Source organism: Musca autumnalis, unplaced genomic scaffold (assembly GCF_047663935.1).
Source record: "Musca autumnalis isolate F117 unplaced genomic scaffold, ASM4766393v1 scaffold_1, whole genome shotgun sequence".
NCBI lineage: Eukaryota > Metazoa > Arthropoda > Insecta > Diptera > Muscidae > Musca > Musca autumnalis.
The window spans coordinates 71,137,109-71,152,689 of record NW_027411644.1 but is presented as its reverse complement, the minus strand read 5'-3'; the positions used below and the strand labels follow the sequence as shown (position 1 = coordinate 71,152,689).

At 38.8% G+C, this 15,581-nt stretch overlaps 1 protein-coding gene across 1 annotated transcript in view; it reads right to left on the bottom strand.

The window, feature by feature from the left end:
* Nucleotides 1-1,487: 1,487 nt before the first annotated feature.
* Ask1 (apoptotic signal-regulating kinase 1) overlaps nt 1,488-15,581 on the bottom strand; it is a 48,482-nt gene continuing 34,388 nt past the window's right edge. Inside the window, exons 3-9 of the mRNA XM_073980645.1 lie at nt 14,909-15,069; nt 13,935-14,829; nt 13,323-13,865; nt 9,669-10,270; nt 9,480-9,608; nt 8,276-9,409; nt 1,488-1,950 (exon numbers count right to left, since the gene is read on the bottom strand). Of these exons, the coding sequence (XP_073836746.1) occupies nt 1,641-1,950; nt 8,276-9,409; nt 9,480-9,608; nt 9,669-10,270; nt 13,323-13,865; nt 13,935-14,829; nt 14,909-15,069 (3,774 nt within the window). The 3' untranslated portion in view covers nt 1,488-1,640. The remainder of the gene's footprint in view (nt 1,951-8,275; nt 9,410-9,479; nt 9,609-9,668; nt 10,271-13,322; nt 13,866-13,934; nt 14,830-14,908; nt 15,070-15,581) is intronic.

Here is a 15,581-nt window from a genome sequence, read left to right as displayed (position 1 = left end):
ACATCTAGGAATTGAAAAGAATAAACATGTATGAATAAACATAAATAAAAAATATGTCCTTAAATTTGCTTGCCTATTACAGCTGTATAACATTGGAAAAATCTCACAATCGATTTTTGCCAAATAATTCTTCAACATTGTAATTCATTATTATGTTTAGTTGCATTCAGCATTTCCAGCGAGACGGGACAATATATACATCAGGCTCCACATTTTTCTCTAAAGGTTTCACATAATGTCTAATTGTCCAAATTTCACCACAAATGTTGCTAGTCGCCTCAGAATTCGTACTTTGCAATATAATTGTTTATTTTTCACATGTCTTTTATATTTTCTTATGCTCATACTTGTTATTGAAATTATATGCTTTAAGTTTTCACGACAGTTTATTAATTTTTACAAAAACACTTTTCACTAACCGCAAAAATTGTTTTACGTAAAACAATTAAGAAAATTAAAAAAAGGATGCTTCGTTCGGCTATCATCTGTCAATATACACAATGCTTCTTCTTATTAAGGTAAAGGTATCAATAGTTGACAACCTGGTGACAAAGTGTTGACTTTGTCACCATATTAGTAGACAAAGTGGCGACATGTCAACACATGACCCCACACTTCCTACAGGGAATGATGCCTAGTTTCTGATTGTTTACAGTGGAGCCCTAACAATGTATGTGGGGTCTAACATCATTAATTCGATGAGAATTTTTTCCGGTTGTATTTAAATTGAATATACAATCTCTGGCTATAAGATTGATGGTATAAAATTATTGAAATTACAAAAGCTTATTTACATCTTGAGAACACATTCCGAATCCAATAAATTTATAACTTTAAATGCAAGTATGTCATGTTTGGATATGACTTCATTCCTCAAGCCACATCATAAAAATGGTACATTCTGTCATTAGGAACTGGAATTAAAAAAATGATAATGTAAATAAGTTCAAATTTATATGTGAGAAACAAAATACAAACATTTAATAACAATTAAGGCCATTACTAGTTTTGTTATTTAAAGGTAACAATGTTAATTAATAGAATTTTCACAATTTTATTTGCATTGAATTTTTTCTTGTTGTTCTTGATTTTCAAAAACTCATAATTATGTTTTATATTTTAGTTATTTTTCTTACTTAAACTTAACAGGGGGTTTCAGCTTTAACATCTGTTGTTCAAGGCACAAAGTCATTGAAATGGGCGGGGCGGGGGGAAGCGGGCATGAAAGTAATGTTATATTAAAAAAAATATATAAGTTTTTTTTTTCACAAAAAGAAAAAAATTAAATAAACATTAAAAATAATATAAAATTAAATTATATAATTATAATGTTAAGGGTAGGGAGGGGAGGAAAAGAAATAATAATAGTAAGAATAATTTAACAATAAAAACAAAAACAAAATAAGTGTTATTCAAAGTTATAGCCTTTTTCATAAAAAATTGAAAAAGGAAAACCTAGAATTGTTTAATGTGTGCGCACTGTAATGTTTTTCTTTCTTTTTTGTATTTTTAAGTAGAGTTAAGAAAAAATACAAAAACGTAAGTAGTGGGTGTAGCGGTTAGGGGTTAAAGAAAAACTAGAGTTTTTTTGTAACAAAATAATTTTAAGGTTATCTGTTTTTTTTTTGTTTTTGTACAACTTATTCACTACACGAATCATATTCACTGTCACAACGTTTGCTACTGTTGCGTCTTAAAGAGCTGCGTAATGGTTGTTTGTGATTTAAGGCCACCGAATTATTATTATTGTTGTTATTGCTGGTTATTGTTGTTGTTGTGCTGTTGTTATTTAAGTTATTTAGCATAGTATTATTGCTGTAGGCAACATTATTTACATAGGATGGTGAATTAGACGACTGCCGATCTTCGGACAAATTGCCGATATTCATTGGCACGGTTTGTGCACGAATTTGCGTTATTAATGACCACAGGCGTACTTCAATACCCAATCTGAAAATAAAAAAAAATTAATGGACAAATATTAATCGTTGTAAAAAAAACAAATTGCATTTGAAAGAGGAAAAGTTAGATAATAGCAAAGCCGCTTCACAGCCGATATGTCTGATGAGCCTTTACCAAAGGTGAAACATGTCACATAGTGGTAGTTTTGTGGGTTCGAATCTTCGGCTTTCCTTTTTCACCGGTCATTTTGCTCGACCCAAACGAGAAATTAATTTAAAAAAAATGTATATCTGGATTAGTGATTTTGATATTTGATGAAAATGAATACAATATTGAAATTTGTACTTCAACGTCTTTCCTCACACAATGAAGCATAGATTTTAAAAATTATTAAAAAAAAAACAACTTCCAAAACAACCCAGTTAAAACTTCAGCAACGCTCACTGCAAATTATATAACTAGGGACGGGACAGTATGTAAGAGGAGGGACGGACATATAAACCCAACGTAGATTTGGGGAAGGATAGTCTGGCTAAAGAAGGCAGACAATATTTAGTCTTCGATAAGCTGACCTCGGCCCCAGTAACATTTACAAAATTAAATAAATTAAATTTATAAAAAAAAACAGATACGACTGAATTGACTTTCGAGGCAGGATGTAGTTGAGGAAGATTCGCGAAAAATAAATTAGTGGAGAATGTTTCCCCGTCCCAACTAGTGTGGTAAATCGGATGGCTAAGAAAACCTGTGTTATCGTAGTTTGAACGAAGGTAGTTCGTCGATAGGGAACCTTCGGCAAGATAATGGAAGTTGATTACGACTTATCTCAATTTGATGGACAAATTCGAAAGTATATACCTTCACTTGCCCAAAATAAATCTAGACCTCAACAAAATCTTTGTCTCATCCCGATATCTACAGAAGGATGACCTTGGACTCTAACCTTAGTGACCTCAACAACCTCTTCAACGGAAGGCTATGCCACCACACTGGCAGTAAAGCTCTCGAAGTTCAAGGATGTGATGTCAAATGGAAGAATCAGTCCCAAGTGTTATGTTCTTACGGAGGTGGTCGATTGAATGAAAGACGATGTTTAAACATAACAATCAATTCATTTATTGAATAAAACTTTAAGTTGTTTTATGAGTTGAAATAAAGTATTAATTATGAAGAACAATGAAATATGACGAAATATGTACAGATGAGATGTCTATTAATTGGTGGTTGCGAAGTAACTAACTGACTGTGTACTGACAATGAGTAGAGAGAGATAATAACTTAAAACTACTGATGCATGCAACACTGCTATGATGCTGCCAGATTGTTGCATTTTATGTGGTAGTACTAGGGTTACCCTAATATCTCCCCTTTTAAGTTTGAACCTGGGTTCTGGATATTACTTCAACTGGTTGTCTTCTGTGGATGATTCAGGTTGATATGCTGTAGAATCTGTATACGGCAATTTAATGTTGAATTCTCGAAGTAATATGTCCAAAGGTGATAATTTGTTTGATGAAGCAGAAGTATCGCCTATTTTTGTTTGAAGTTGATCTGCATGTACCTTGATGCGACTTCCGTGTTTGGAATTATACTGACTTTCCTTTTTCTGATTTCTGTCCATGACTGATGAACATAGATTTTTATGAACGTTGAATACGTTGTGAGTTTTTCTTCTTGAAGATGCTTTTGCGGTCGCTTCTTCCTCTTCCCTTTTTTTGAGTGCTGTTTTGACTTGTCTATTTGGGCTGGGATGAAAGTGAGCATTGAGTACTTGATAAACATTGTTCAATGACTTTGTTCCTGTGAACTTGATCTGATGACACCATTTTGCTATTGGAATATCCCATAGATTAAATTTCTCAATCCAATCTATGCCTAGGACATTTAATGATTCCAAATTTGAAATGTAACAATCCACAATTTTTGATTTTCCTGCAACTGACACTTCTATTGGAAAAAGTTTTGCAAAAAATTTTAGTTTATTGCCACCTGCATCTTCGGCGGTGTCTGTGGTTTCAAATGCATTCGGCTTTCCGATTCTTTTCCACGTTGATTTAGAAATTATGGTAATGTCTGATGCCGTGTCCAACTGTAGTTTCACTTGCTTTGAATTAATACTCACTGTAGCATATTTTCTTGCCTGCTTGATTTTGACTGGATCTGTTGTAGATACTGTTTTTGTGCTGAATTTTGTTTTGTTGTTGTTAAAATTCTGATGACTCACATTGTTCTGTTCTGAGTTTTGATCATGATTGGCTTTGCTTTGTTGATGTTTGTCGTTGTTGTGTTTTGATTTGCTCTGCCTGTGCATGCTGTTGCAAAAACCATCTTTGTGACCAATCTGTTGACACTTGGTACACTTGTGCTTGGAGTAGGGGCAATGTTTTGCATAATGCATATCTCCACAATACCAACATGCTGTTTTTGGTATCTTTTGTTTTTGTTGAGGCTTACCAATTTTGTTGCACTGTTTTTGGCTTCCCTCAATTAGTGCTGTGTCACTTTTCAAATCCAAAATGCTTTGTGTTTCATCAACAAGCTTTTCTAAGTTGACTACTTCCTTACTTTCATTAAGATGCCTTAATAAACGGATTCTGATGTCACTGTCTTGTGATGATTTAAGACCAAGTATGAAAATTAAACACTTGAACTGGTCTGTAGTTAAGTCATCCAGTTTAAAAAGTTCACACTGAAGATTGACACGACTAGCGTATTCTTTAAAATCTTCATTTTCCATCTTTGTGATTTGGAGACACTTGTATCGTAGACTTACTTGTGTTTCTGTTCTGCCAAATAGTCTTGTAAGATGCTTGATTGTGTCTGCCAATGAAAGTTCTTGAGGTTGTTTTGGTAACACGAAATTCTTGAATCGTTCATGAATGTGATTGGACATTTTTCTCCACAACAGTCCTACTTTGTCTGCATCGTCCAGTGCACTTGCTTCCCTTTCGAAGATGTGTTTAAAACGATTGTACCACGATTCAAATAATAAACCACTGTCAGGCTCATAGTGAAAATCCGTCATGGAATTAGCTAAAGATTCCATGAGGTGGGCTTTTGCCACTGATGATTCACCTGGAATTGATGATGAAACTGTGTTTGCACCTTGTTGTCCAGCGATGATTTGTGTGAGTTTGATGAGCAAATCCTGTTGATTCGCAAGTATTTGTAAAATATTCGCTTGTTCCGACATGTCTAGATTGTTCTAGTGTCTGTGTGTTATCAGCCGTTACAATTTTGTTAGAGACGCTGCCGTTGTATGTCTGTATGTGTGCGCTGCAAAAATGATGAAATTCCCAACGTTGTAGTGGTGTGTGTGTTGAGCTGAAAAAATTTCTGTATATGTGAGACTGCAAACTGTTGTTTGTGTGAGCGTTGATCGCTGAAGATTTCTTGAAAATTCTTGTTAGAATATTCCTGATGAACTTGCGCCTGTGCGTTTTTATGTTTTCCTTGAAAATCTTCCTGCCACAACTTTTATTGTGTGCGATGTCTTGATCTTATTACGCAGCCTTGTTGAAACTTATATTTGTTCCAAAATCCTCGTCGCCAAATTGTTAGCGAGAATGATACATATTGTTCCAAAATCCTCGTCGCCAAATTGTTATGTTCTTACGGAGGTGGTCGATTGAATGAAAGACGATGTTTAAACATAACAATCAATTCATTTATTGAATAAAACTTTAAGTTGTTTTATGAGTTGAAATAAAGTATTAATTATGAAGAACAATGAAATATGACGAAATATGTACAGATGAGATGTCTATTAATTGGTGGTTGCGAAGTAACTAACTGACTGTGTACTGACAATGAGTAGAGAGAGATAATAACTTAAAACTACTGATGCATGCAACACTGCTATGATGCTGCCAGATTGTTGCATTTTATGTGGTAGTACTAGGGTTACCCTAATACCAAGATAAATCATGTACTCAGAGGGCTGGGAAGACTGACTTAGCGCCGGCCTAGACCAAATCTTCTTCACCAAAAAAGTAAAGGCCAACGGAGGAACCACACCCGATGGCCCAAGAGACCCTACCTCTCGAAGTTGAAGTACGTCACGTCAAAGCGGAAGAATCAGCCCTAAGATTAACAAACGTCTTAGATAGCTAACTTAGCACCGGCCTCGACTCTTGGCCTTGTGGATTCGACCAAGATCAAACCTTCCAAGATCAAACCTTCCATCATGGAAGGCCAAGAGACCCAACCAGAGTCAAAACTCCACACCCTCTACCTCTTCTGTTTGCTATCAACAAGTCTGAGAATCCGAAATGATACCACTGCCAAGGCAGCTTCACAAACTAACCAAAGCCACAAGGTGTTCTCCAGATTTCATCTCAAATGAACAAAGTTTTCAGACGAGCTTCCGAGTGGCAGTAAATAATAGCGCTGATTCTGTTGGGAAAATCAACAGTAAGCATGTTAATCTCTTCATATAAATGGTCACACAGAATCAGGAAGTATCCTGATTTCACCATATAAGTGGTCAGGACGAGGGGTTGAGCGCCGTATAGCTTATCGCAGACAAAGCTATTGTGTCATAAGTGGTCAATATAGGCATAAAGACGCTGTTCCTAATTCTTAGCTGCCACGGATAGCTGTCACATGTACGGACGACTTAAACACACCCACACCCCCAAGGATTTTGAAGTATGAAGGATTTAAAGCGGAAGGCTTTATCATCTATTAAATAGGAGTTGACAAGAGGCCAAGATCGCCAACCATTCAAATACGCAACGATTTCTATGCCGTCTGGAGAGGGTAGAATAAAATAAAAGAAAGGTAGAAGATAAAGAGTTCCGGAGATTATACCCCTTCTTGTGGAACTCCATACTTCACTATATGGAGCCGCGATTTATTGCTCCTGAATTCCACACATACAATTGATTATCCAACCTGTGAAATTGGGCCGGAGAGTGTTCGATGTCATCAAACAGTGCAGCATGGTGGACTGTTCAAGCCCCAAGTCCTCGGCTGATATGTGTGGTGATGGTGTGCGATATTGTTGAGATTTCCTGCTTTCTGGGGAAAAGTAAAGCCTCAAGAGTTTTGCAACGGGCGACAAAAGCGAAATAAGTCTGTACGATTAACCGTTTCTGGCATCCTTGCCTGTCGTCAGTTTTTTTCAGCCACAATGTGGATGACTAGCGACAGATTGAGAATTTTGGTGAGAAACTCAACTTCCGCCTCATCCAGCTGTTTCGGCATTACCAAAGAGATAACATCAAGGCCCTACCCAGAGTCAAACTTATGCTTCTACGTAGGTTTGTATGCTGCTACAACAACAACAACGATTTGGATGATTTGGCCTTCATAATGGCATTTGCAACATCATCCATTGTAAATTGTGGTGGTTCCTTCTCGGCAGGAAGATATCTAATGTAGTAAGTAATAATAATAAAGTTCTGTCATTTTAATTTTAGCGATTTTTGTAACTCAAGAGATTAGTTACAGAACTCCACTACAGAGGTGATAAAGCAGATATAGGGTGGTTCAGGATCAATTCATTGTCTAAAACAAAGCCGCTTCCGCCGCGTGGTATTCATTAGTGTCTGTAGTTGCTGTGAATGAGATTGCGGAGGGGGACTCACATTCTGATAATGTGTTGCAACATAGTCTCAACGCTATAAAACCGTCTCAACGCTATCGTTATTAGGGAAGGATTTTCTTAGTGAAAACTCTCAAAAGTCTTATATGGAACCATAAATTCATCTGGAAGAAGACCAAAAGGTTAAAAGATCTTCTCAAAGAAAACCAAAAATGTCTACCCAAAGATATTTTCATAGAAGGCCAAATTCTACAAAAGCCGTATTTATCTGAAGAAGCACAAAGGGTTCACCTAGGGATGATCTATATTATCGTGATGTAGAGAAAGTACAAGTGTTCTTAAAGATATCCGTAGAGGATCTTGTGTTGACTAAATTCTTCAAGAAGAATTAGAAGACCACTATACGAAGCTCATTATTTATTCAATTTTTTCTTCCTGCAGAAGACTATAATTTGTTCCTACTAAGTGTATATGTGGCAATCCAAAATTACTTTCTTAAAGCGTCAAAATTTTTGCTTATTATTCCTGCCACCGTGGAGCAATGGTATGCACACCCGCCTTGCACGCAGAAGGTCGTGGGTTCGATTTCCCGGCTGGGCAACATCAAATATTCAACGATGGCATAATACCCCTCAGTAATTTTGGCGACATTTCCTGAGTTTTTCAGCCATGTAAAACTTCTCTACAAGTGGTGTCGTAGGGCACGCCGTTCGGACTCGGCGATAAACTGTAGGTCCCATATCATTGAGCTAATATGAATCGGGGTGCACTTATAGATATGAGAGAAGTCTCCCTTGTCTGTATTAAAGGCTTTTTTAAACTTACCTCAGTTCTAAACGCATTAAATCCAATTTTTCCATATTATATATAAAATCTTCATAGGAGAAACCCTCGTTGAGGATGATGTTTTTGGATATTTCATCGACATCGTTGCGGGTCAACCACTCTTCCAGCTGTTCATCGACTTCCTGCAGGCCACCATTGTAAATACTAAAAGAGCGACGAGCAAATTGTCTCTTATATTGGCGATTTGGTTTCTTACTGCCCGCTGAATTATAACGCGAACGTGTCCTTGTTCGCTTGCGACCCATATAAAAGTGAGCCAATTCTTTGCTGATATTTTGCAATGCCTTAAGACTCTGTTTTTGATGTTCCAAATGCTGATAATGAAATTTACGATTAGACTCTTTGATGTCACGCAGTAAACGTACGCATTCGGTGGAAGAGAAACTGCTGCTATCTTCATCCATTGCGGGTGTGGCACTTTGGGCATGGACTGCTTCGTACGCAATCATTTTCTCCTGACTATCGGTGGAAGTGTGTTGTTGATTGTGAACACTTTCATCATCGATTAGGGAGGGATCCTTCCCCAGCAAATTGGCACCCAATTCGGGCGACAAAATCATAACACAAGCCTGCACCGCCTGCTTTACCAAATTATCCAAGGCAAACATCCAATGGGGCTTTATGGAGTGTAACCTTAGAACAGAAATGACGGCATCTTGAAAAGAATACAAAGCCAAATGCAAATGATCCAAGGCGGTGGCATCATAGTTTAGTTCTTCTTTTAGGCTATTAATGCAAGCCTCCAATTGCTTCTCTTTTTCATTCATAATGTACTCTCGAATGCCATGTATGAGCTTTTGCAGCTCCGCTTTGGTTATGGCCACAATATTATTGTGTTCATCATTCAACTTCTCCAACCATAGATCGCATATCTTTGACTCATCTGTCGTCAAGACTTTCGATAGGGTTGTACGACGTTGAGATTCCTTTTTGAGATGATAGAAATCATTGGTTTCGCTGGTCTCCGAACCGGCACCGGTACGTAACGATGGTGTGGATACTTCAATTTCGGGTGACAGTAAGGTGCCGGAAGAGTTGCGACGTTCCATTGTCATGGTAAGGGATTGGTGGCTGGGTAGATTTTCAATATCAACGGAGGTACTGTGGAAACCTCTGGAAAATAAGAAGAAGAAATTGAAGATTAATTTCACTGTAAGCGAGAGATATCTTCTCCCGAACTTACTCTATTTCTGGTGTTGTGGGTGTATTTCCAGACTTGGGCCTGCTGCTAACCAAGCGATCAGCTGGCACAGAAATACTGCGATTGAAATCTGTTGTAGATGGTGGTCCCAGCCTCAATTTGCGGTGTTTACTAAACAGGAAATGAAGATAAAGAACCGTTTTAAAAAAAATATTTGAATCGCAAACTTACTCTGTCAAGAAAGGATCCTCCAATAGCTGGGCTGCCGTTGGCCTCTCATTCTCTTGAATGGTAAAACAGCGAAGAATGAAATTTTTAGCAGCCTGTGACAATTCGTCGGGTATGGTTGGATGGGTTTTATAAAAACCCACCTTAAACATGGCCGCCTGTGGTGAGCCCAGCTCAATAAATGGTCTCTTCCCGGTGGCCATTTCAACATTTGTACAACCAAATGACCAGATATCAGCTGCTGGACCATAACCACGAAAACCTAAATCAATAACTTCCGGTGCCATATATTGCAGGGTGCCAGTAAATGTTGATACCATGGGATTGATGCCAGCCAAACGTTTTGAGGTACCAAAATCGGATATTTTCACAACACCACTGTACGTATTCACAAGTACATTATCACCCTTTATATCACGATGTACAATCTTTTGTTCGTGCAAATATTTAAGGCCTTCGAGAATTTGTTTTGAATAAAACGCCATGGTGGATTCATTATCCTTGAGTGGACCCCATTTCTTTTCCAACAAATCGGAGAGGGAACCACCAGGTACTTGTTCCATAAAGATTTTGAAGTAACCGTCTTCGGAGAGTGAACCAAGATACTGGAAATTTGATAAAAGAGAAGTAGAAGGGATATTCGACATGTTAGAGATTCTCATAGAAAAAGTGTTCCGAGAAGTTAAACTGGATTAAAGCGCAAGAATGTTGAGTGTTGAACGAATGGATCGACATTATCCAACTTAAAACCCGATTAAATTATGAAGTTACTCCTTTCGATAGTTATTGTGGCCACCGGCCATTTTAGTTGGTCACCGTAGGAATTTTTTGAGGTTTTGGTAATTATTTCTCAACATTAGCCCGCCTTTGAAAGTGTATAATCGACTGGTCTTAGAGGACTTTAATGCTCATCATGAGTTGTGGCATTTAGTCATCGGCAATGACCGGGGGTATAGTGCTGACTGATCAGATTGATAGCTCTAAGTTTGCCAATGAGGACCCCTACCAGAATTAGCTTAGAGTGTCACCTGGTCTGACAAATGACACAATCTGGCAACCCGTCGTTTCTCTTAGGTCAGACCACTCCCACTCCATAAGTGTCTCCATCAGCAGACCGCCCGATGGCATCACTCTGAACGCCGCACTTTCATTAACCATGGGAAAGCTAATTGGCCTAAGCTGACTGATCAGAAGAGGCGCGCAAGTTGTGGCAGGGCAAAGAGAAGAGTACTACAACGCATTAGATCTCTTTCTGCGGTGGAGGGATCACCGGCAAATGCCATCAGGAACTCTAAATCATCCAAAGCGAAAAACCCTAATGGTATTTCCATGGTAATCCTGTAACACCCGGAATAGCCTGGAAAATGGGCATTGTTGTTCCTTCTACTAAAGCCAGCCAACGATGCCAGCAAAGGTGAATCGTCGCCCGTAGCAAAGACCCTCCAGGCTTTAGTTCTTCCCAGCGTCAGAAATGGCTATCAAATTGCCAATCATCAGCATGGGTTCCGCAGTAAGCATCACAACACTACAACACCGCTGTGCGCTATCGCAACGAGCTATCGCTATCGAGGACTCATAAAATCTAACGTGTGATATTACGTATACGCAGTTTGTTCATACAAATGATGTGGGCCATTGGAACTGCGTATTTTGAAACGTTGGATAATCAAGTATATGTTAGGACGTCAGGCGAACATCGAATTCAGGAACAATAAGTCGAAGTCCCGTAATATGAAACAGAATGTTCCCTAAGGTGGAGTAATATCTCACGAACTGCTTAACCTCTACCTTCTCTGTATTCCATCCCTCCAGACGGCATTAAATCCGTTACGTATACGGCTGATTGTACGAACTTGGCTTCGGATACCTTCCCTAATGTCATTTTTGAAAAGCTGAACTCCTATATAAACGATCTTACTACCTTTTACCGAGTCAGGAATATAAAAATATCCGCCACTAAGTCTACGACCACTCTGTTGACCACATGGACGGCCGAGGTGAGAACAGAGTTGAATGTCATGGTCTATGGTAACAGAATTCCTACCACAAACTGCAAGATTCTAGGGGTCACATTCGGCAGCATGTTCATGTCGTCCGCGCTTGCCACAAGCTGAGATGTAGAAACAAGGTCCTCAATTACCTAGCCGGCAGCACTTACGGTGCATATAAGGAAACCTTGTTGACTACATTTAACACGACAGGTTAAACCTGTCAGAATGCCACCATGAGAACTGCAAAGGGTGCCTCATGTCTTCCATGAGGTGAACCATCCACATGAGGAGACACAGACTCTTCCAATACAACAATACACATTTGCATGCGTTCGTTGCAGTACTTGCTCGGATGTTACCGTGACTGCCATCCAAATCACCATAATATAGTGAATAGGACCCCCCACCCAGGCATGTCAGGAGGGATCTTCATGATCTGGAAAGAGAGGTCCAGCATTAAAATGGCATTCACACGCATGCAGTCGAAGGTGCCATAAAAACTATCGCGTGAATGTGGTCCTCGGAAAACATCCCCCATCTATCGCACCTGAGGAGCGTCAAATGCCACGACGAACCAGAATAATTTTGCCCCAACCACGTTTGAGATGGTGCAGCCGTTTTAATTCCTAAACCTGGAGATAGAGCCAGATCAGGAAGGTAAACAAACATACAAACATATCATATGCGGTTACAACAACAACAACGATGAAGGTTAGCGAAGATAACGAGGTTTGGGAAGACCCTTCAGTCATTGCATTTTAGAATCAACATCGTTCGTTTTCGAAGGCCAACAAGATCAGTGGACTGGATACTAGAAGAACTTTAGGAGGTCTTTATATCCCTAGAAGGTCTTTAGGAGGAAGACTTTTAGGAGGTCTTCATTATATAGAAGACCTTTAAAGTTTTTCTATCCATAGAAGAACTTTAGCAGGTCTTTTATTCATAGAAAACCTTCAGGGGATATTCTATCCCTAGAAGACATTTGGGAGGTATTCTTTCCGCTGAAGGTCTATAGGGCCTCTTGTTTCCACTGAAGGCCTTTAAGTGACCTTCCATCAATACAAGTACCTTTAAGAGGTCTTCTTTCATAGAACTTTAAGAGGTCCTCTTTCATAGAAGACCTTTAGTAGGTCTTCTATCCATTGAACTCCTTTAGTAGATCCTCTATGCATAAAAGACCTTAAGGAGACCTTCTATCCATATAAGACCTTAAGGAGGTCTTCTATCCACAGTAGACTTAATTCGGGTATGCACGCGACCTCCCGATTCTTGTGACATTTTTACCAAGGGTAGGTCATTGTTCTGAACACAAAAATATATTTATAGATCCGAAAAATCTCACAACTGTGCAAGTTTTAAATCCCCGTCAAAAGACCGGCTATTGGCACAAACTTATACATAATTTATAAGAAAATTTGGTTCGCACTTTTACACCTGTCCATGGGAGAAAGTCTTAAGTCTCCAGCCGATTTAGGAGCTCCCCTATCTATAGAAGGCCCTTAGGAAGTCTTTAGTAGCCTTTCAGAAGCAATCCTTTACACACAGATAATTAATATTTCCATCTCTTATTTCATTGGTTTCCTTTCCTTCTAATATTTCTTTAGAAAATTACCATTCCCACTTAAAAATACAACAACAACATTCAATATATTTGTTTCCAACTTACCCTCACAATATTACGATGCCTTAGCTGTGAATGCAATTTAATCTCTTCATGCAATGGCTGGACATCTTGTGAATTCTTTTCGGGCACTTCTTTTATTGCTATTCTCACTTGGGTGTGTTTATCACGTGCCGCATAAACGGTGCCATAGGTACCTTTACCCAAGACCACCTTGCGGTTTTGATCATCATAATCGTATTCATATTCAATTTGTGGCGTTTCTTCTTCATTCAAATTGACAAAGACATCTTGATCGGATACCATTTCCAAGATTAAATCATAAAAACGTTGACGACATTCCGGTGAGGGAAAATAGATTTGAAAATCATCCGAATTATGATGGACATAGAGATAGGCACAACGATCATCACGTTTATACAAGCTGACCGATTTAATTTGGGAGGCAGTGAACACAAAGTCATGGACTTTTTTACACTCATTTTTTGCATGGGCCAGGCAAATGTTGATGATTTGTATGGACTTCTCTTCGGCATCCATGTTGATGTTGACATAACTGGGCATATAGATTTTTTGGGGTTCCAAGATCTACAAGGAAGGGAGAAGAAAATAAAATTATTGTTTTCAATCGCCCATACCATAACAGCTGTTACTCACCAATATGGGGAAGCGTATATTACTTATCTTAGTGCTATCGGTGGCATCCAAAAAGAAATCCATCCAAAATTGAAAGATTTGTTCTTCAATGGTGGGCTGATGATCATCACCTTTCTTGCGAAATCTGTGTATAAGACTTATATTGCCTATGGTGGATTTTAAATACCACCCAGGTGGTTTCAGCTTGAACATACACTCGGCCGCCTTTATGGCCTTGGCATAATCTTCAGCCAACACCGAGATCTCAAAGAACGTGGCCACATCCCAGTATTCTGTTAGCGAAGATAGGCTACCCTTTTTGCCTATCAAATTATTAAGAGTCATACCAATATGTTGCAACTCCTCCGTATTGGAAAACTCTTTGCCATCAATAACCAAGAGGGTGGCCAAATTAATGCCTGCATATTCATTTGGTTGTACCTCAAAACTTTGGCGATACCATTTAATGGCATTTTTCAGGCTTACGGTGTCGGTATAATCCGATTCAACAAATATATCCTTATAGATACGTCCGCACAAGCATAACATATCGGGAAATTCATTTTCTTTCTTTTCCAAGGCCTTAAGAGAAGATTCCAATGCCTTTTCGCGATCTCCCTTCTTGTTGCGTCGATTCAAGGCAAAGGCATAGAGGAAACTCATGTTGCCTGTTTCCACATATTTCCTGGTGTTGGGTATATTTTTCAAATCATTCACCAAACACACCATGGCATCGTAGTCTTGGACATCTCGCAGGGAACACATAAAACTGTGTACCACTTCTCCGGACAGCACATGCCCATCATCTAAACGTTTACGCATTTCATGCAAAATACTTTGTAGTCTCTTTGTATTGGTGGCATATGTTTCACGGGCTTGTCTCAAATCCGTCAGAAACTTCTCACGCATGTGAGCCCTAAAACAGATAATAAGGAGGAAATTGGTTGGTTGGATGAGTTAAACACAGTTTGTGTAAGGAGGAATTGTTTACTTACTTCGATTGTATTTCCACATCTTGCAGCAGACGCTTAAGCCGCGCCTGTAATGTGGGTATCTTTGTATCGGCTGGTAGTTCTTTGTTGAAATTTGTTAAATTACACACTCCATATTCCGGATTGAATTTGTACGATAAAAATGTATAGTTGGGAAATGAGAGCTGTAATAGGGTATAAGAAAAGATAAGAAATTTAGTAACACATATGGGACAAAACAAATCCCTCTAAAGTTGACGACACCCGCAAACGTTTTAAGGACCACTATCTGCGAATCTACACCTGGAATGTTCGCAAACTTTATAGAGAAGGTGCAGTTTACGCATTGGCAGATGTACTTGAAAAGTACAAGGCCGACATTACTGTTATACAGGAAATACGATGGAATGGGAAAGGCGTCACAACAACACCTAAAGGTGACGCACTGTATTATAGTTGCCATGACATAAAGCATGAGGTTGGTTGCGGATTTGTAGTTGGTCGGAGGTTAAAACACCTGGTCTACAGCTTCACATCCGTGAATGAAAGACTTGCTACAATTCGAATAAAAGCAAAATTCTTCGACATCAGGTTTGTTTGCGCTCATGCTCCCACTGAAGACAAGGACGAACAGACCAAAGATATATTTTATGAGCGCTTAGAAGAAACATATGACCGTTGTCCTGCCCATGACATT